Source organism: Centropristis striata, chromosome 4, assembly GCF_030273125.1.
Source record: "Centropristis striata isolate RG_2023a ecotype Rhode Island chromosome 4, C.striata_1.0, whole genome shotgun sequence".
NCBI classification, from domain to species: Eukaryota; Metazoa; Chordata; class Actinopteri; order Perciformes; family Serranidae; genus Centropristis; species Centropristis striata.
In genome coordinates, this window is record NC_081520.1 from 24,266,671 (window position 1) to 24,290,207 (window position 23,537).

General features: G+C 39.2%; 1 protein-coding gene across 1 annotated transcript in view; it reads right to left on the reverse strand.

Annotated features, from left to right (window-relative positions):
* Positions 1 to 23,537, reverse strand: part of igsf11 (immunoglobulin superfamily member 11) — a 119,444-nt gene that overhangs the window by 66,144 nt on the left and 29,763 nt on the right. The window contains exon 2 of the mRNA XM_059331265.1: positions 17,649 to 17,678. Within this exon, the coding sequence (XP_059187248.1) occupies positions 17,649 to 17,678 (30 nt within the window). The remainder of the gene's footprint in view (positions 1 to 17,648; positions 17,679 to 23,537) is intronic.

The following is a 23,537-nucleotide window of genomic DNA, read 5'->3' on the forward strand; positions in this document are numbered from 1 at the left end:
GTATTAAATCTAAGTGTTTCCTCTCAACCTAGCCAGAACATATTTTTTCCTTTCTTAATGTTCTTAAAGTTCATTGTGGGTGAGTTTAAATGTTTCTTTCATTAAATATAAACCCTACTTCACTCCTTATGTCTTTAAAGCTCAACAGCATGCGCGAGTAACTTGTAGTGGCCAAAAAAGGCCCAGTGACGAGTTGTCCATACTGTATGCATACTGTATGAGTCATACAACAGCGAGTCACGCAGACAGATTGTGCTTTGCTCTCCATCTGAGTCCGTTCATATGTCAGTGATATCACAGCTACATATTGTTGCTCTTCCATCTCTCAGTGAACATATTGTTTTGGAGAATCTGTTGATTGAGGCTCCAAAAGGACCTTTATTTATTATTTTACAGTTATTGTTACACATTCAACCAGAAAATCAGCCTCGGTATTGTTTTTAAAAGACATGTCCAGTGATATTTTATATTTTTTACTCCATGAAAAGACCAAAACCAACAATAAATTGATGCTTTTAATGAGCATTTTTTTGTGATATATCCTATTCTCATGGGCAAATGTCATAGGGCTCAATAACTGTCCAAAAATTACACACGTGTAGTTTATGTTTTAGTATAAATCAATCAAACTTTATTTGTATGTGCTTCACAGATTGACGAGTTAATCAGATCAAACAAAACAAAAACATTAAAATTAAAAAAAAAAAAATTAACAATTACAGACCAACTCACGCAAGACACAAGATTAGAATTAGGAAATAAAAGATTTTAAAGATTAAAAAAAATGCCATGAATAAAAAAAATTATTAAAAAAAATGATTGTGAAGTGAATAAAGTAAAAGACAAAAGCTAGACTAAAAAAGTGATAAAAATAGATCAATCTCACATACACCTTCCAGCTGCTGTAAATAGTCCCCAAAGCATTACATGTATATTAATCCACTGCTGAAAATAGTTCCTAAAAAAACAACATTTTGCCCTGTTCGAATAATATTTGCTAAAAGCTACAGTGCCCAGCAGATTTAGGATAATTTAGCCTTTGTACACACTCTTCCATATTCATGTTTCATGTTCTTTATCTATTAGGAACTAATAGTTCTGGGTCTAAGTGCGACAGGTTAGAGAACTTGACAGACAAACTAACACATGGATTTTGGTGTTTTCATTGGATTGATTAAAAATAGGAGAACACGATCAGCCTCATACTTTAGGGATAGGTAAATATTATTGTGCTTTAGCATAGAACTCATGCTGTTTTATAAAGGCACGTTAGGTTTGTTTTTGTTTGTTTTTTTATACTGAGGAACCCACACTTGTTTCTCTAATATGTTGCACAGCATCTGTGCACTTTGTTGGCTGAGTTCAACTTATGAACCCCTTGGGCTTGGTTCTGGTCGAAGTGAATCTCTGCTAACAATTTGTTTTCCCAATTTGCTCCCACAATTGGTTTACAAATATGGTGAGAAATTGTGGTAAGGGCAATTTGCAGTTAAGGCTTGGGCTGGGAAAAAGCTACTTCCGTTTAAGATTTTTCTATTTTTATTCATACTGTGTTGGCTGTCCTGTCTGCGATCAGGATATTTCAAAGCTCTACAACTGGCCCAGTTCCCTGCATGAGGCGACAATAGCGTCACCACACAGTAATGAATCAAATTAAGTGGAATGTCAGCTAGGCTAACAGAGCTCTCCTTCTCCTCTCTGCATGAAAAGGAATAGTTTCATGGCTCCAATTTGTCTCTCCCTGCCCTCCCTGGCATATATTTTTGCATTTTACCGAGAGAAAAAAAGTGAAAAAAATATGCTACTGGCAAAGACATGAGGAGTAAAAGAGAAGAAAATCCAATTGGAAATGTAGAATGTTTATTCATGTGTAGAGTCAAAGGTAGTGGGGTTGACTGGTGTAGAGCAAGGCCTTACCTTTGGGTTTGATGTAAATATATGCAATAATATAAATCATATCCCGAGGGGGGGGGGGGGGGGGGGTACACCTCTATCTCTCTCTTTCTTTCCCTCTCTCCCTCCCTCTCTTCTGTAAAGATTAAAGAAGGTAAAGGTGATATGAAGGGAGAGTGATACTTTACAGTGACAGAAGAAAGAGAGCGACACAGCAATATGCTGATGATATGGTGATGAGTAGGACAGAAGATGAAAGTGTAAGAAGAGTAGGCAGACAGCAAGAAAGAGGGAGCAATGTTTTTTGAATGAATAAATATGCAGTAAGGCTTGTATACAAGTGTGTAAGTGACAGCTCTTACGTGCCTTTGGTGCTCTCGGAAACTAAAGGTTTTACATTTAAAGCAGCCTACTAACGCCTCAGGATGCAAGATGTAAACAAGCCTGTTTGTTTGTTTGTTTGTCTGTGTTTAACCTTAAGCCAGTTTCCTTTCTCACATTAAGTGTCCCAAATAGTGCTTAATGCTGTTATACCATTATACTAACAAGCTGTAGTGTATTAGGAGGATCACTGTGGGCATCGTTACAGATTTAACCCAAACAATACAAAGCGAATCAAGTGTATGTGTGAATGAATCCTTGTTTTCTGCAAACAGTTCAGTGTGACAGTGTTTTTGAGACTCTTTTTGGAGCACCAACAAGCCGCAACAATCTTGAAATGCTGTGAAGATATTCAGTATGAAATTATGTTTTTCTTTTAAAGTATATTGGATGAAATCTTTTGTAATGTCATAATATTTTACTGAGAAGTTATTGATTTTAGACAATCTCCATCACATAGGCAACATGAACACTGGAAAAAAGGTTTGTAGAAATTACAGTTAAACACTGTCAAATTGCATCAGAAATAGGGCGTAAAATTAAAAAATTAATATCACTGTAGACACTTTAAATTAGCGTAAATCAAGGAATAGTAAAAAACTTTTAAACTGTAGAAAACAGTTTTTCATGTGAAATGAAAGGCAAAGTACCATAATGTCACAAGGACACAAAAAAACTAAAAATAAAGGGACTACTCAGTCTAAATTACAGTTTTTGATGAAAAAAATTACATTTAAATTTACAGAAGAAAACCCACTCACTGTATTTTTTACGGTGAAGTTCTGGCAACCTCAGCTGCCGGTATTTTACCATAAATTAAACAGTATTTTATTTTTTTTACAGTGTACCAAATCTTACCTGATGTTTAAAATACGGGAAACTAGATACAAAATGAAATATTTAACTGTTACTATATTAATCCTAAAAAAATCACACACCAGATGATTCAGTCAAGACAAAGACAGACCTGCTTTCAGGGGTCAAAGGGTACAAATAGACCCCCAGCCAAAGACCCAGGGGGGACCATGCAAAGGTCTATGGTGTTGGAATGGGAGGATGAGTCTTAACAGGCACATTATGAGTTCAACAAATAAGTATTTACTGCCGGTCAATTGTATTGTATTGTGAAGTGTTTGTTATTTGCTATCTTTGCATTATTAAAGCCAGAAATAATTTAAACTTAAAAATCACCACCAGACATACACATACTCTGATTTGAATAATAATGTGCTACTTATTTGTTTTTCCACAAAAAAAAAGTTAAATTACCTTGTGAAGAATTCTTAAAATTAAATCTTGTTCACCCTCAGAGAAAAATCCATAATTAATCAGCATCCTAGGTTGTTTTTTTTACTTTCAAAGGTTTAAATACTGGAAACAAGATGTCTCTAATTTACTGAGGGGAATATCCTTACTGTATGATGAGTATTTTAATGTGTGGAAGTTGTACATTGGACCTTGATTGACTTCTTTGTTGTGATGTAACAAAATCCTGCTCATATGTAGGATTTATGAAAAAATAACCTATATTCATGTGAGAAAACAATAGGTAAATATGTTTTTGAATCAAGGGGAAATTATACATTCAATGCCAATACATTTGGTTGAAAATCTGTAATGGAACCTACAACACAGCATCATATTTGGTGTATTGTGTCTGATTTCTATTCTTCTGTCACAACTGATTATAAAACAGCACATGTCATGCTTGCACATGAAGCATATTAAAAATAATACAGTACACTGCATACAATACATGCAAGTATAATAATGCGAGGCAGTAAGAAGAAACGACAGCTGTCTTGGTTTTGTAACACAATCATCGGCCCTGTAAGCAGGGGCTAAGTCCTGGATAGAAAAATCTTATGATTTACAGAGAAAAAAAGGAAAAAGGAGTGAGGATGAAGAGAGAGCAAGGAAGAGTGAGAATGTCAGAAAAAAACCAAGAGAGTGAGATTATCCGTGGCCTTTTACTGCAGTTCTAATCCATACTTTACAATACTGTTGCCCAGAGCAAGGAGAGCATAAATCTGCAGTATGACAGTCTATAGGAACACTTAGCAGACAAATGGACAGGAGGGAACAGAGGATATTACACTGTACACCATGGTAATCTGTCTCTCTCTAGCTAGATAAGTATGTTACTATGCTAACAAAGTGCAACAAACATGCATGAGTACTTTTCTGCAATTGTGTGCCAAAATGTGACAACCTCCGAGCTAAAATGATTTTTTTTCACTGACAGAGTTAATAAGATCATGTCGTATTTTTAAATTGAAGAAACAGAAGTGGGGTTTACGACCGCAACAACAATTCCCTCCCATTGAAAGGCCATCTGCGAATCGCTGTGAATCTGCAAATGTGTTCAGCCTCCTGCTATCACATCCTCACCGCGAGGCTCGCTCCCATTTACAGAAACATGCGGCTCCATCCATTGAATTTTCGTGAGTGCCCGTGATGAGAGAGAGGGTCTATTTGCATCACCAGTCGCAAAATCAAAAAGGTGTATCCAATGTCTTGGGGGCACCGGGAGAAGATGAATAAGAGAAGCGGCAAAAGACTGGCTCTATATATAGCAGGTAATCTGTCATCTCATTTTTTGTCATCTCCCTTCCCCTCGTTTTTTGCTTTGAGGAATGAGGGATTGATGTTCAGAAGATCAGAGGAAGTAAGGAGGGAATCTTGGAGGCTTGGAGAGAGGAGAATAAGGAGTGTGTGTGTGTGTGTGTGTGTGTGTGTGTGTGTGTGTGTGTGTGTGTTTGGAGGAGGAAGGAGGGAGACTGCACTGAGCGACTGAGGACTGCTGTTTTTAGAGACCCAGTTGCAGCTGGCCAAAATCCAAGCTGAATAGTTCAACTGTCACGGCTACAAGAAGAAAAGAAAACAGTAAAACTATACATCTAACACTTTCAAAAGATTTCCGCTGATTCCCATCCTACACTGCAAAAATTTCATTTCCTGTTGACCCGCAACACCACTGCTGCCCGGAGTCAGATATTTCTACAGTGGATACTGTTTGAACGTCCTGTCAGATCTGACAGGTTGGATTCCCTGGCAGACAGATCAGTTAGAGACAAATATGCCTTGTTCACACACACACACACACATACACACACACACACACACACACACACACACGGGAAAATGCTGAGGGGTCTTATGAAGCTCCTTTTGATAAGGTACGCCTTGTGGTCACTTCAAAGCAGAGATGAAGGAGTGGATAAAGAAGGAGTAAAGAGATGCAGGGAGAAAAGAGGAGGGGAGAATGGGATGAGGACTGAGACATGAGGCAGGATAAAATAGACGGAGGTAGAATGAAACAGCGTGGGTAGGATGAAAGAAACACAGGGAGGGATTTCTCCAAAAACAAAATGCAAAAAAATATTTGCATGGAAAGTGTAGCAGGACACACACAGCAAAAAGGCACAAACATAAGTTGAATAGGAGATGTTGCACACACACATCATAGACCGACACTCGGAGAGATGAATCTGGAACAGCGGCGAGAGGTTTGGGAGGCCGAATCTCACCGTTCTGTGCAAGTCCCAATAAAAGCAGGAACTTTTTGCTGAGAGAGAATCCTCCTGCTCTCTATCCAGAAACTCTCTGATGAGCAGCTATGGTAAAGCCTGCAGGCACGCACTAATACATATGGGAGAGAGGAGGGCTGGATCATTAGAATAACTCAACCATTCGTCGACAGTTAGCTAGCTAGCTCCATCTAGAAACACTTCCCCTGAATAATTCACAGAGGTGTAAATAAAATATATCCAGTGGCCTTCACCTAAAAAGAAAAAAATTAGAAACAAGATAGCTGCCTTGCTGAGTAATGAGTTCTTCCCAAGCAGATGAGTTCAGATATGACATGCAAGCGGATGTGTAATATGAAAAAAGACCTCACCTCAAAATTCAGTTATTCACATTTATATTCACGGAGGGGGCTGTGATGCACGATTTAAAAGTGAATATTTCATTTATATCGCTGCCTTTGATATGACAGTAAAACATGCCATCTCCCCAAAACTGCAAGAAAAGCATAACAGCAGTGACTGCTATGATGTCCAAAAGTGCTATTATCAAAAAACAATAACTGGGGAACATGCTCTGCAGGCGCATTACTATCTTTTAATGGGCCCAGAATAACAGATGATCACAGATCGTTTATTGCTTTTCTCCTGCAGCAAAGAGTGCAATATTTTCTGCATAATGCATGAGCGCCACGAAACGGCCCAAATCATCCCCAAAACAAATAGCCTCATAATGAATGGGGCGGCGAGCTGCATGTGCGTGGAAGATATCAGTCAAACTCACATATATGACAGACTGCCACATGGACGGTGGCAAGGACAAGAAATCAAAGCAGCACCCAGTCAGGAGAAGATGAATAGGCCACGGGTCTCAACCACGTGTCCCACTGGTGCTACAGTGTGAACAATACAGTGCAGTGTAGCGAAGTCGGCAACCTGTGTGCCGAAACTACCATACACACTGAGCAGAAATCAATACACGCTTCAGCCTATTCCTCATCGCCGCTGCTGTGATTATGACAATCACTCCAGGTGGTTGGAGTATGGATCGAGTTGCTTGGCTGGCTCAAGGGCGCTGCCTCTGGCACACAAAAACCTTTTTATTTCCAAAAGGTCAATCAATAAGAAAACTGGCTCATTTCCCCTGGCCACCCTAGTATTCCTGAAATTATGCAATAATCGCTCTTGAATGGGCCTCATGGAATTGCAAAAGTCCCTCAGCAAATACTGTATAGTAGCAGACCATGTCATTCTGCAATTCAAATTTAAGAAGCAAGGAGAAAACGGTTACAGCTTCTCTAGAAGATTACATTACATTTTTTTGTAAACCTCTGACCAAAAAACATTATTTTCATATATTTCATAGAACAAAAGTTGCTATTCAAGGATTTTAAGAGTATTTTTTTTTTGTTGTAAAAATAAGACAGAAGACTAACAATATTCTCCATCCTGTCTCTGCCACAGACTGTGTAAAAGAAATGGGATTAGACTGAGAGGTCAGCAATTGTTTTTTTAGAGTTCGACATTTTATCTTGGAGTGCTTTTGCCAAGCCCAAGGAAAGAGATGGGCTTTGAAACCAATTTGACAAACGGTGGAATTACTGGGCCCAAAAAAACGTACATAGAAAAAGTAATTTTTGTGGAACATGTGTAAAGTCTAGTACAGCTATTGGATGGAAAAATTCCATTCCCATTCAAATTTGTGGAGAGCTAAATCTGAAATAGCTGGGACAGCCAACGACAGTCTCTACCGCGTGTGCTCTATGGGCCCAATAGAAAACCTGGACATATTTTTTATGCATGGAAGTCCAACTTCTTTGGCTTCATGTGCCACTGAGCAGCTTTCATAGGACTGAATAGGGACCCACCTCCAATGGTCTATCCAGAATGTGCAGTATGGATTGGGAGCCAGAGGACATTACGTTTTCTCCTAAGTCTAGTGCTAGCTACCTTGCTTGGTTAGCAAGGTGCATCTGTAATTCAAATACAACAGCTTAATACTTAGAGTGTCACTTAGTACAACCAAATGCTAAACAGGAGGTTCTTAAACGACCAAAACAAGAAATTATAGTCCACCTGAATTCACAATGTAAAGGGCCAAAGTTCTGAGACAAAAACACACATTGCGCTGTGGTAGCAACCTGTTGATCACAATAGCTACAATAGAATATAGCATACCCTGCTTTGTTGTCAGTTTTAGCCTGAATGGGACCAAAATGCACATCGTCCTGTTTTGAAGGAGACTTGAAAACAGCAACTAAGACCATAAACTCACTAAAATGTTTAACAACATAATAAATCAAGAGAGAAGTTGGTCAGTTTTCCAGACTTCTATACAATTAGACTTATTTTTGCAAGCAGTGTAGTCACCCCCTGGTGGCCATGCGAAGGAATACAGGTTTAAGGAGCTTTTATACCCAGACCCTGTTTTTTTTATATCTTTGCACCCCTCTCTGTGTCCAAATACTAAGGTTGAGAAACTTAAAAGATGTTTCCTGGTTGAGCCCTTAGAGACAGACATCTAAGGACAGCTGCTCCCCTTCTTCCCCTCCCTGCCCCCTTTCGCTCCTTGCCTTCCGCTCTCTGTCAATCACGGAGAAACTTTTAACTCTCCTCTTCGAGCCCCACCTCTCCGAACTCACCATATTTCCTCTCCATCTGTTGTCTGTCCTTACAAAGCATTCTAACTGACCTTTCCTTCCACTTTTCTTTCATTTACTCACAATGAATAATTGTTCCATTGAGGCAAATGGGTCAAGTGTGTACTCTCAGTAGTTATTCAGCCAGATAGGAAGCCATACTATGTGTGAAAGAGATATGTACAGGAGTTTCCTCTTAGCTCCTATTACTCTGACACAACACTTTCTAAATTAGCTGCCTGACACTAGCCACTGCCAGAGGCTCAGGGCTTGACCTAACCCTTACCCACAATGTCTCCTTCACTTTACATACACCTCAGGCTGCAGCTCAAAACACACCTCAACATAGAAGTACATCATCGGATCAAAATGATCCAAATCTCATTGTAGCATTTGTTCAAATGAGAACAAGAATAAATCAAGAATCTACTGCTTCTATATGTTATACTGCGTAGAAGAACTGTAAAAACGTGGCCGCAGCTCATACAAAAATATGTATATGCAATTGGAACAATATGATATTATAGGCTTTAACAGCCAGTAAGATAGCACCACAGTCACTGACCTTGTTAAAAAACAAATGCATGGCTGTTGTCACGTTGTCATGGCCTACATAATGGTAAGTCCACACCAAATTGCCGCTACCCTTTGAACCCAACTCACAGTTTATATCCTGCAGGTCTCAGATAGCTGAAGGTGTGATGATTGATGATAGCATTGTCGACGGTAACGAGCAGTGGGACTTTAGCTGTGGCCTTTTTCTTCCGTTCCCGTGGCTGGCATCTGCCCACCTTATACATGTAGAGAGAAAGTAGTGCTATCTGCGGCTGGAGGGCAGAACAGAGAGAGCTAACATATATTATGTTCTGGCACATCATGAGAGAATAGAATGAAATGGAATAGAACGGAATTGGATGGAATGGAATGGAACTCCATGTCAAATGGGCGTGTGTTTAAAAAAGTAATTATACTTTTTGGTAAACATTTATTTGCTGAGAGTAAGATGAAATGATAAATATAACTCGCATGTCTATAGAATAAGTGTGAAACAACAGCCAGAAGCATTCTGTCTCTTTGATTAGCATAAAGACTGGAAACAGGAGAAAACAGCTCAATGGACTCTGGCCAAAGGTAAGAAAAATATCCTACTATTACTTCTAAAGCGCACTAATTATCAAGTAATATCGTGTTTGTTAATTCCAAGCCAAAAGTGTAAGAACCAAAAGTTGTGGTCTTAACTAGCAGAGATTTCAGGTAGTCACTGCTCCTGAAGTTGTGCCAGAAACCCCCACTCTGTCTCTACAGTCACTGCTCCAGGCCAAGAAATAGTCCAGCACATAACCCTCTGTAAAACTACTTGTTTTTATTCAGTGATATATAACTTGTTAATTAGTGAGCTTTAAAAGTGCTGGCAGCCTAAATTGTGTTAGTTTTGTGTAAAATTGTTTCCCCGTTTCAAGCCTTTGTGCTAAGCTCAACTAACTTTTGATAGTTCCATATTGAACAAAGGACATCAATATTCTGATCCAACTCTCAACAATAAAACAAAGATGTGTTAAGTTAAACGTATTGTAGGTAAGTTTTCTATCTAGTGCTAAATTTACATGTGGAAAAAAAAAGTTTAACTTAAAAAAAAGTTTAAGCCTGGATGAGCTTTAAATTATATTGAAACTGAACATCTTAGGGTTTTGAACTGAAAAAATAACCCATTTAATTCACTTTTATTCGACATTTCGTAGACTAATCAAGAAAATTGGCAGATTAATTCATCAAGAAAATACTAGTTTGTTGCAGCCTACAACAACCAATAACTCTGTGAAGAGCTCCCGTGTAGTGCCAATGAAAAGGACATCCAGTGCAAGGACAGGTTAATTTAAATTGGACATCTGATCACACTGAGAGCCTTCAATAACTGTGGCATGCACTGTTAATTCCAACCGGTGTTTGTTTCAACTTTAATAGGATTAGGATATCATAAAACACATTCTACAGAATTTCCAAATGAATGGGGTAAGAAGAGTGAGGGTTACTTAAGTGCTTTAAAGGTAAGATTTCATGTCAGGCTGGTGGTCGCTCTGTTTTAGCACAGTAGTGAGCTGCTTGGAGAGGTGCTAGTGTGTCCTGCGTCATTCTACTCACACTGCACCCTGACCTCTCATAAACAGAGGCTTTGGAAACTTTGTGTGTGTGTGTGTGTGTGTGTGTGTGTGTGTGTAGAAAGGCGAGGCTGGCAGGTCAGAAAGATATGAGAGGGAGTGAAAGTGAGAGAGATGATTGACGGACAGTCCGGAGAGAGTTGTCCTGTGGCATTTTACTCTTCCATCTGAGCCATCAGCGCACGTTGATGCGCTTTGATGTTAACTGCACTCGCTGCAGCACCGATTTCCCAAGATACATCATGTCAGAAACAAGGTGCATTATTCTGTTCCACAAAGCAGTCTCTCAGAGGTGTTTACTGCAGGAAACAAAGTCAGCATTCAGAAACTTACTTTTATGGGAGCTTGTGCTTGTGAGATTCTTTGGTGTGGAATTATGGAAAAAATTAGTTTCATGATGATTAAAAAAATAACTTCCTCCACAACTAATGGAGTTCCAAACAAAAGAATAATGGGTCAAACTGAGACTGATTTCCACTGTTGCCTCAAGCTTTTCAGAAGACAATTTCGACAATAAGTACAATACACTGTACCGAAAACAATCACAATAAGAACATAAAGTAAGTAAGTAAGTAGTAAATTGTTGACTTAAAGGGATAGTTTATTGAAGTGGGTTGTTGCCCCACTTTTGAGAAGCAGGGGGCAGCTGAAGCCATTCCATGCTCTCTACAAAGCCACGAGACTTAATTATCAGAAACAGTATTTTCTTTACCACACGTAACGTTCACAGGGAGTTGCCCCCGCTGACTTGATAATTTAGTTTGTTGCAGTGGTAGACCAGCAATTCCTGAGTTCTGTGAGGTAATTTTTTTATCGACATTTTTTTTCAAAGGAGTCTAGTGGCTTTGAAAAGAACAGAGATAACCACTTCAATTCACCCCATGTACACCTAAACACTGCAGTGTTACAGTAAGGTAAAGTGGAGAGCATATTCTAAATATAGTATACACTTAAATGGTTTTATGTTTTTTGGTGATCCTTTTTGAGGTGGCTAAAAAAGGCTATGTTTCACTCCTGCCTCTGTCCATAGCAGTACAATGCTTAGCTTCAGTGCTGGTACTCCTGCCTGCTTCTCCGCATATATGACAATATTTAGAATGTGAGAGGGGTAATTTAAACAGCATTTTGAAAGACTTTGATATCAACAGTTTTTTTTTATATATTTTGATATCGCAAGGCTGACCTTTTTAAGAAGAAGGAATGAAGGACGTCAGAGACTGTCACAAAATGGCATAAACGTCTCCACCTGTTCCACTTCTGTGCACATCTTAACATGCTTAGCATGTTTTGCCCATCAGAGTATGCACAGCATTGTGTAGGTTAAATATGCATTTACATTTTGGAATAAGGGCAAAAACCAAATATTCTGTGCATTAAACATAGAAATTGTTATCCTTATTTTAAAACATTTAAACGAGGACACACACACTGGTGACCCCTTCTCAAGTCTGATCTCTTAAAGGTTACAAGTGTCATTTCGGAAGCCATCTGGTTTAAGGACTTGTTGCTCCAATTTTACAATTAATTTTACTATTTTACTTGACTTACTTTCATGATTTGGCACTATCACACTACGCTCTCATGTACTTACACTCAGTCTTACATCTTTCATCGGTTCACCTAATTACACATCCTTTAAATTTCCCCTTAGATGTGATTTTTACAAACTTGCATTTCTTAAGTAGGTGTTCAGCCCCTTTGATGTGATGATTCTCTTTTTTTTCCTCTTGTTTTGAACAATGGGAGCCATCTCAGCAGCCCTTTACTCCTCCGTGCCTGTCACCCTCTCCCCCATAACTTCCCTATATCCCTCCATTGTCCTCAGATCATATTATGTGAACTCTCATTACAGGGGTGGTAATAGACTCTTCAGCACTAAGATCCTCTTTATTATCTGTCAACTGTGGACTACGTCTCTAAGCTGATTAGCCAGAGCTGTCTTTTCAGCATTTCAATTAGGAGCGTTTTGAATAGTCAGGCTGATTGCACGTCTTATATTCATTACTGACATTCTTAGAGCGATACGCGATGTTCAAATACAAGTAATCCATTGCAGCACTGGGATGCAGAAGAATGACATCATGGCGGATTTTAATATTGGACTCAGAGGGAAATGGCAAAAGTAGTTATTAGCAGCAATCCAAAGCAATTTACAGCAGCAGAGAGGCATGCAGTTTTAGCACAAGTGGCCCAGCTGGCATCCATACTACTGCCATACACACACACGCACACACACAAACATTATTCAAAGGGCATTATTTAAGGAGGACCTATTATACTTTCTATCTCAAATACATTTATTTAAACGTAATCCCTGTTATTTCATGCAAAGTTGATTATTATTATTAGTAGTAGCATTATTGTTATTATTGTTGTTATTGCATCAGCATTTATGAAAAGTACAGTATAAGAATTTGGAAATATATTACAGAGTTAGACACCCTCTGTCCTTTGAAAAACTCTGAAACTTGAAAAAGAAGAAATGTCAGGGTGAGCGACAGAAGAGGGATCCCCTCCCAGGATGGACAGACAAGCAATAGACGTTGTTGTACAGGGACAGATCAACAAAGTAGGATAGGGTAGATAGAGTGTGAGGGGGGGGAGGGAGGGAGAGGAAGAGTTCTCGGGACACAGTAGCAGGTGAAGCGCCACCATTGGAGTTTCTATACACCTCAAGTGTTTACATTACATACACTACATGTAACTCCATGCTAACTTCAGGGAAACTTGGTTGCAGATGTTAATTTCTCCCTGATTTCAGATCAGATTCCTGCTGGAACATGTTTGATTGTGTGGTTTTTGGTTTTGAAGCTTTTATTGGTGATTTTTCTTCTTTTTTTTTTAAATACCGCTAAAATCCATTTCAGTCATTCCCCACTTAGACAGTCCTTTTCTGAAGAGGGGCATTTAAAGAGACAGGCGCAAGAACGGAGTGTTTTAGACAGAGAATGAGTAGAGGTTCAGCAGCCATGGGCAGTATGTGAAAAAAAACATGTAAAAGTGTAGAGAAAAAAAAGTGTAAAAGTGTTCTAGTAAAAACTCAAAATACAAGTATGAATGTGAAAATGAGCAAAATATGTCCCCTTTAAAACTAACACAAGACAAAATATTTCAAGGAGCATCATCTTAAACCATGAAATTAAACTTTGAGGACAACTTTTGCCCCAGGCCTCAAGATGCAGATGGTTTTTAAACAAGATGATGTCTGTATTAGCTTTAGTTGTGGTTGGAAGTTCTCTTGATCTGCTTTTATATAACTGTCTGCTCTCAGACAACTGTAAAATGGTAACAACTGATCAATTTGTCATTCTGAGTGGTGTGAAGAGAGGCCGACTCTTTAGCTGCCACTTAAAAAGCTGCAGCATAAGTACCCGCCGGGCAGAACACCTACATGTTGCTCTTCGACTGTCTTTGTTCATGTAATTTCAGGTGAGCTTGTGGAGGAAATGCCCCACATAAGGGACCTAATGTCTGGGAAAGAACAAGAGAGGAGAAAGCGGATGAGGAGGAAATTGAGGGAGAATAGCGGGTGGATGAGGTTGTGACTCCTAGCGCTAATGGATTTGGGTCAGATGACGAGGATATCATCTGCTCAGTGCTGTGTGTGTGCGCTCACATGTACATGTGGAGTGCATGGTTTTGTGATGTCATTAGCAGTCGAGCCAAAATATGATGATCTCGTGGTATTATCGGTATCTGTTTAAGGTATCCGGCTTTATCAAATACCCACTTGACACAGGAGTCACCACAGTGTTTTATCATTCTGTCTCTGTCTGACTCTCACTGGCTTTTACACACACACACACACCGCACACACTCACTAATCCATTCAGTCATTGTTAATCCAGCTGTGTGCTGGTACAGAGATGTACTGTACACGTCTGACAACCGTGTCGCCGATGTGCGGGTGCCACACCTGTCTGTGTTTTGTTGTCATTGCTGTTGCTGCGAGCCACTCAGGAGAACTTTGTGCTCTAGCCTACACATTATGCACAGTGAATGCCTCTCTATGGAAATTATCAATGTCACAAATGCATGTATCCCTACTCTCTGTGAAGTGTTGTTGTCATGTTCTCAGTCGCATTCATTTGTCAAAGAGCTCAACCTCACTTAGAGCAGCAATCTGAGAGAGGAGGGCAGAGGGAAAAAAGGGATACAGCGGTACACACTTGAGGATTTCTGCAGTAGTCATGTAACATTTGCCAGAGAACAACTGCAGCCGAGCAGCAGAGTCAAGTGCCTTTTCCCTGGGCACCTTAGTGGTGCTTGTAGAGAAAGATGAGAGCCATCCGTACTTCAAATTAGATTTTCCAAGCAAGTAGACAATTTTTTTTACAGTTGTGGTTTCAGTCCCAACTTCTAAACTACCACTGTTCTGTCAAGCTCTTACATTTTACTCACAAGCAGAGTGAGATCACAAAATAACTGTACAATGTCTGGATCAATAAGTGTATTATGGAATATAGTGTGCTCAAAGACACAGTGTCCCTGTTAAATCATTACGCTCCGTGATAAATCGCTACATCCTTTCCAAGGTATTGTGAGGCAGTGTGAATGAGCTGGCAGCCTGCAACAGTGTAGGATGTTCTGCATTTTGTAAGCAGCACAGCACGCACAAATGTGTTGCTGGTTGCTTCTGGCTCACCTGGAAGCAGTTGTAAAGCTTTAAGTGACGTCTAAGTTAGCTATAGTAGTTAAAACATGAGAAAGTGTGGGTGTATACAAATAAAAAAAAGGTTGCACCACACAAATGCTAACACACGTATATTTGTTTTTTAATATTTACACCACTGTCAGGTGTGAGCAGTGGTGGACATGGATGGATGTTACTAATGGAACCCTGCATGGGAAAATTAATTGACAGATTTTTGTGAACTTTTCAGATGCAATTCTGATATGAAATAAATGTATATTTCCCTTTTAATAAGTGAACTGACACTTGTCTCCACTGCTCACCTTCCTGCTCTTCAATGCTCTGTTCTGCCCTGCTCTCTATTAAATACATGTGGCAGACAATTTAGGCTATTCAACTATTCACATGTATCAGAATGCAATTCAATACAAAGTCAATGGAGAGAGATGGATTGTTTTCTCCTCCACTGGGGGCGGGGCTTAAATGTGATCGGTCTGTGCTGCCTTCAAAAAAAAAAAAAAATCTGAAACTCTGTAAAATGCAAATGTATCTGTGGTAAAACGGCTATAAAAACATTGACTTACCACCCCTGGGTGTAAGTGTTACCACCACTATGGTTACACACATGACAATACCTTTTAAACTGAAATGAAATGTTTCATATCCACAAGTGGGACGTGTTCTAGGGTCCATGTCTCTGTGCATATATGCTCTGTGTAAAAATCCACTTATATCCAATTTGTTCTGCTGTTGCAGCCACTTGGACGAAGCTTTAGGTTCGGCTAAATGGAATATGACTATCATACGTATATGATGATGACATTTTATGGCAGTGCTGTTTAATAATGATTTAAACTGGGATGGTCATTTAAATTTCACTTCTAGATATAACACTATAACCTTCAAATTACAAAAGAAAATTGCACCCTTAACATTAAACAAAATAACTTGATATGGTCGCTGATGTGGTGTAAAGTATTTTTAATGTTACAGCTCATGATGCTGCATTGACTACCTGTTTACAGAATTGATTTCTTTTGATTGGTGGTGCAACCAATGTTTCCTAGCAATGCATTTACACATTACTCTAGCCAAGATATTCCCTCTAATTGAATGGAGCAGCCATATGTCGTTAATCTCTATTGAAACTGCAGGTGAAGCTGTTGAAACCCAATCCTGCCGAGCAGTTTTGCTGAAAAAAGACACTTATAAAACATATTTCAAAAAATGTCTATTGGAGTGGATTTTTAGGATTTTCAAATTAGAAACAAGTCTGTGTTCGTGAAGCCCAGATTAGGATTTGACAGCATGTGGAGAGTGGTTGGCGTGGGCGTGTATGTGTGGACAGAGAGAGGGATAAAGAGAGAAACACTGAGGAGGAGAGTGTGTGGAGACATCCAGAGATTTTAAACAAGGACAGACAAAAAGCAAATATTAAAAGGAGGAGGCAGAGATCATGGGAAAGTGGACAGGATGAAATAGGAAGAAAATTAAGACCAAGGAGAAGGGAAAAGGAGCAGTCAGATTGGGATTGAGTGTAGAAAGGACGAGGAAGGTGATGAGGATTGAAAGCCTGAATGGGAGAGGAAGCCAGGCATTACAATTAAAACATGCAGCTGCAAGGGATAAAATATAGAGAAAACAAGAACAGGAAATGCAATAGGAAACAGAGTGACAGATAGAGGGAGAGATACTGAGCGCTAAAACGTAGTAGAGGAGACAGCAGATGGTGGGGATTATTCTGGACTAAAATACTCTGGGATCTACAGAGGGAAGGCCGCAGACATAAACCGTTACAGGCTCCATCTGCCAGAAATAGACCAAAAAGAGCTGTAGGTCCACCATCGGGATAATGATCAAATACTGCCTAGATGGCAAAACCCAAAACAGCTATAAATGTCATCCTAAAAATCACAATAAAAACGCAGGTATATAAAATACTGATGTCCTTTTATTCAGGTGTTTTTAGTAGAATCAGTTGGGAGAGAAATCCTGTCAAGTCATCAGCTAAACAAACACACAGCATGGCATATCAACTTAATCAACTGAAATGCATCAAAACAATCATTACCATGTCTCATTAATAGTTGCATTCCTTTTTTTGCAGCAGGTGCATATGTGCTGGAGCATTTCAGCATGCGTTTGCATGTGATTATGACTGATACCATAAGACACCCCTAATCCACATTTTATGTTCACCATGATTAGGATAACAGGCTGCGCTAACTATCTGTGTGTGCATGTATGAGCAGTGAAAACAACAGCAAAGTGGTCCACAAATCTCCCCAGTAATGCCTCTATATCCATCCACACACAACCTGAACACACATAATTGCAGATACAGTCGAATGCTTGTCAATCAAATCCCCAAAGAGTAGAAAAAAAGGGAAAGAGTAAAACCAAAAATGTTTTTTTTTACCTTTCCCTGTGTGTAGATCAAACCTTGAACCTGCAACAAAAAAAAGAAGACAATATAATTAGTGTTGTGTTCTGAGTAAACATAAGCGAGGATGAGCAGATGATACAGTGCGCTGCCACACTGATGAAGCAATTTAAACAAAAATCAACAACATTAGCTTCTCTCTGTAGGCCGACAGAACACACACCAGGTTCTGTTCCTGTCTGCAGCTTTTCTCAATACTCCTCTGTAATTGCCTATTGAGCCGTGTCACTCAAGACTTGTACTTTATGTTCCTGCAACACCAAGCAATTGTTAGTAGTCTCAGCATTAGTGTTAGCATGGCAAACATATTGACTTGCTCTGTGTGTTTGAAAGAATGTGTGTGCATGTGTGTGTTATTGACTAATTATCTGCTCTGACAGGGGACAGTTAATTAAATCCTTCCCTGGCACTGAGCATAAAGTAATTATTGTGCATGAGTGCATATCCACCAAAAAACCCTCCATGAGATAAATACATCACACACAAACATACTGTATGCATTTCTGTAACAGAGACACACAGGAAATTGTTTATTTTACACCCACAAACACACCTGCAGATTGCAAACTGGCATCAAATGTTTGCATCATCACTTTGTCACCATAAGTTGCTTCCTAAAAGCATGTGCACCCAAACTAAATATCTATCTGCCAGCCAGCCTAAATAAAGTCCAGTACGGTTGGATGTGGCTCCATTTACTTGAATGTGACAGGCTGCCAATATCATCTTTACAGCCATCAATGTATTTGACTTCTGCTCCTAGCTGAATGCATCAATATGGTAGCAGCAAACAATACTTTACATTTCATTGTTGTTAACTAGAGAGACCGATCCAATTTTAGAGGAGAAAAATTCACCACCAGGAGAAAAATTTACCGCAAACCAATTAATGCAGGCAATATAGTAAATCTGGATCTACGATTTTGCACCAATATGACGATGCAAAGGTACCAGACAAGTTATCAAAAGGCTGATTTCTTAAACAAATGTACTTTATTGAAGAATATTACAAATGATCATACATTATAAATACATTAAATTGACTGATTCCAGAAAAGTTGTCTACAACCTAAATATAACAGAATGCAACAATTTGCAAATCCATTTCGACATATTTTCAATGGAAAACTGTCCAAAACAATATAACCTGTGTTCAAAGTGTAAATATACACCCTGATGTCTAAATTTGATGTATTCAGTTTTATTTGCATTTTACACAGCATCTCAACTTTTGGGAATGTGGAATCTCAACCAATTTTACAAATGAAAAAAAAAAATAGCACAATAAACAATGGTTCTGTTTGTTAAGCATTAGTCAGTTATTGAGCATTTAAAAAATAATAATTAAAAGAAATAACTAAATGACCCCAAGCATCGTTTTCTGCATTATATAGTGAAAAAAAGTTTTTTTCTGTGACAGGCCAGAACCAGCAAATTATATCAGCTTACAGATGAATCAGTGGAGCTCCTGTACAAACCCATTTGTACCCAAAAATGAAATTAATTTCCCCAAAATCTTCCCTTGGCTTGCTTTGCTTTATACACAAATTTTCAAAATCAGCTAAAGTGTGATTGAAAAGTTAGTTTTCTTATGTTACTATAGCTAGTCTTTAGGCACATGGGACTACTTTTATTGCAGTAGAATTAAAAACAGTACTCTCATGTGGCATACTTTTTAATTTAGTTTGATAATAAAAAGGTCTTATCTGACTACAAGGAGCACAAGGAAGTTGGAGATCAAGATTTTACTGTAAGATACTTGTCCGAAGTATCTCTGTACCAAATTTCAAGACTTTTCACTAATCAGAGAAAATGATTGTGGCATTATTATTTTTTATTGTTTTCCTTGTTATAGTAGATATTCTTTTGGCTTTTACTGCAAGATTACTGCAAGGGAACACTAGATACATTGTTACAGGGCAAAATATGATTAATTATACCATCTCCATGCTTAGGGGTTTGGTAATGCTCGCTGGCCACAGAGGACGTAAGAGAAAATACTTTGTAGATACGTTTGCATCTTCATTTTGATACATAATAAATAATGGATTCACTGGGAATTTGAATGAATGTTTCATACGCCTCCCAGAGCCAAACTGTGCCCACCAACACTGCCAGCAGTAACCCCCCCACCCCACCAATGAACATCCCCAAATCCCCGAAGCACTCTACCCTCAATTACTGGTTTCCAGTCTGGAGCTGATGCACTGGAACCAACCAGCTCATGTCTACTCGATCTAGACCTGATGTCCACTTGGTTTTACATGTGCTAACAGATGCTCGCTACATCTGCTGTCTGATAACAGGATGCGCTCAGTGGGACGGTCCAGCGCCGGCTGCAGATTGATCAGTAACATTTTGCTGAGCTACAGTGACTGTTTGAGGTTATTTACCTTCACTGAAAGTGCTCTGAATGCTATCATTGGTGATAAAAGCTTTTTGCCAGGATGAAACCACTCAACATGGCTTCTCCTGGAGAAAACACATTTCTATCGTTTTGCTATCCTAAATAACAGTACTTTCTCAAGACTCCAGACATACTTTTGCCATATCTGCTGATTTGATCATCTAGGTTGTAAAATACTTCTCAACAGTCTGTTTTATTACATGCAAAACACTGCTCCATTGTTGTGCACTGTAGTTCCATTTACAGGAAAAATATGAGACAATGGCAGTTATGATCCAGCTGAAAACCTATGACTCTCTCAGGCTGAAAAGAGGCTGACCACCCAGGCTACAGGGGCCGGGACACAGCAGGAGCTACTGTTGCATACAAATAAACCTTCCAATGTGTTTCTAAACACACACACACACACACACTCTGCTCAACTCACTTTTGTTAGCAGGTCATTTTCTCTATTTCATTTTCCACTGCAGATACTACCTGGTACATGCTAGATCCCAACCACCAAACACAGGTGGGTTGGTTAGGTCTAGGCATGAGGAGTTTGATTGGTTAAGGTTAGGATAAGATTATCAGGGTGAGCGGATCAGAGGCATTCGCTATAGTGGGAAAAAAATATATACACTGCCAGCATCAGATGGTTGAGATGTTGGATCTAGCATAGCAACCCCTCAGTGTAGGTGGGATGCTCATCTCATCACATCATAGCAAAAACCAAAGCAGAGGAATGATTGCAAGTCATTCATTTAATAGTATAGTGTACCAGGTATTTTTGCAGGCTGCTCTTTTTAAAAATCAGTTTCAAGTGAAGAAAAAAATTGCAGTCTACTGGCTATTGACCATAGCTTGCCTGTTGAAAAATGGTGGGTTTGTGCTGATTTCCTGCCGTTCTTTCTGACCAATCAGTAATCTTTATTTAACTCCACTTTACACTACAGGCTCAGCTCGCTCAAAAAACTTTGATGGAGGTGTTACTAGAAAAAAGTGCCATCTACTATCCACAAAAATAATAAGAGGGAGTCAAGATTGGTTTTCAACCAAAAACAAATGTGTTAAATCAGAGGATCCAATCTCATTTAGCCCTACTATAAACCCCCCTCTCGGTCTATCCTTACGGTATCTACATGATACAACTAATTCCTCCATATTGTTGTTTCATGTTACCTACGGAAATAACATTTTGAAGGCAGCCTATTGCATATAGTCTTAGAAACATATAGTCATGCACTTGCTCAAGGGAGAATCCTATTACACCCCCATCATGTGTGACAAGATCAAATTCAACAGCAGCAGGATAAACTCCTTAAAGAAAATGCCTTGTGCATGATAAACCATATGACATAGTAAAGCATGTTTAAAGATCTGAACTAAAAGGTTCTTAACGATGCAGTAAGTGGTAAGAAGAGAACAAAAAAACAGCACACGGTAATAATAGTCTATATTTTCAGCATGAGCTGGCGGCGCAGGCAGAGGTGTGAGGCTGACGCTTCGCCTGGCTGATCCTTTTCAGCTGCAGACGTTCACAGGCCCATCAGCAGCAGGCCTTCACACTACATACGGCTAAAGTGTTCTGCACTTTGAGACGGAGAGGAGCAATCATTTCATCAGTTGTTAAGCAGCCGTGCCTGACCAATCTCATTCAGATAGGTCTGCCAGCTGGAGCAAAGGCTCATGGGAAACAGGCAGGGTGTGCAGAAATAATAGGGAAAAACAAGTGCTGCACATGCTGTTATTTTAACAGTCGAGGTCTCTGATATAAAGAAAATGGCTCTGCCTGAAATGACCTGGTTGGAACAGGACTGAATAAATGACAGCTGGAAACGCCTCTCCTGTCTGGAACATAAAAGCGATCAATGACTATGAAAGAAGTTCTACTTAATGAATGACAAGTAATATTTTATAGATTGACTGGGAGCCAAGAACAAAAAAGTTAGAACAAACATTTAACATGTGAGCAACAGACTATATATTTCAATGTGTGAATGCCATTAAGCTCCGTCTTTCCTTCCCTCTAAAACGATGTGATTAGTCACCGCGTGAGTCTACCCGAGCAGGTTGAATTTAATCTCAACCTCTGAGGCACTTTACGGAGAATTTCAAACCATTACCCAAGCTCAACAATTGGCGGTGGCTGCCAAGCACCTTCAAGGGAATGTCAGTTTCCATGGAGACCAAGCCACCCCAGCTGTAGAACCCCCCCCCTCTCGCCACAAGTAAAAAACAGTAAAAGCCCATTGACGGACACATATCACATACCTCTCTGTAATTGTGTACTGTTCGGCCTTTCTTTCACTGCCTGACATCAATGTTTGTGTTAATCTATACGTCTTTGTTCTCGGTTCACAAATCTGCCTCACCGTTTGCCCGTGTTAGTAATTGCTCATTTGCAGTTCCTTGGCAGTTTCTTCTTGGACTCTGGAGGCATTCGTGGGAATAAACGGAAAGATGTATACATTTTAAAGAAAGCTGGGGTATAAAAAAGTCAGGAGGATTAATACTCAGAGTTGGTAGCAGATGGAACCTAATTCAAGAAACAAAAAGTAATTTGCAGCACTTCACTGCTGCGCAGCTACACTAATCATTATTTACCTATTAACAATGGATCGAATGCAGGTTGCCTACAACTTTTCCAAAGTCAAATTCAAGAATTTTCAAGGTGCATTTTTAAGTTTTTCAAGCACCTTACAGCTGTTGTTAATTACATAATATACAATACACACAGTATACTGATGATTTTTCTTCTTAATCCCATTTATTCAATCTTTTTGTCCTCTAAACAGCCAACATTATGTTTTGTAACAGCATTCTACACATCAGTGACAGTTCAAAGGAAAACAAGTTTAATAATGTGTCACCTGTTAAATAACCTGTTAAATTGACTTGGCATCGCTCATAACTTCAATTTTAAGCACATTCCAAATCCAAACAATTTACAAACATTGAAAACACTTTTTTAAAATCAAGTGTTTTCACGGATTTTTAGCACCAGAATGAACCCTGTGAAGGACTCTGTATGCCAAAGGGGGTCATTTCTCTCAGTAATAAACTCAGACTAAAACAGAGCAAAACAAAAGTGAATATTGGCCAGCATTGCCTGCAAAGCAACTGTTTAATACTTAGCCATAAATCAATTTAAATTGTGAAAACATGTCTGTGTTTACAGCTTGCTTCTGCTGCTCAGGGTTAAATTGGGCCAGAGTACACCAGAGCTCAGCTCCACTTCCTGACATCCAAACAACATCCTGAAGGATCTCAGCTTTCTCCTTCAGTATTGCAGCATTGGCAACTATTTTAGAAATTGCCTGAACAACCCAATGGGAGGTGTAGGCTCCCTGTCTTTGACATTATTCAGCCTTGGCCAATACATGGCAGCAGGATCAGCATGTGTTTCTCTAAACCATAAATCCAAGCGAAGAAAATAAGTCATGAAGCAAGGATTGTAAATTGCCACTGGCAGCTTA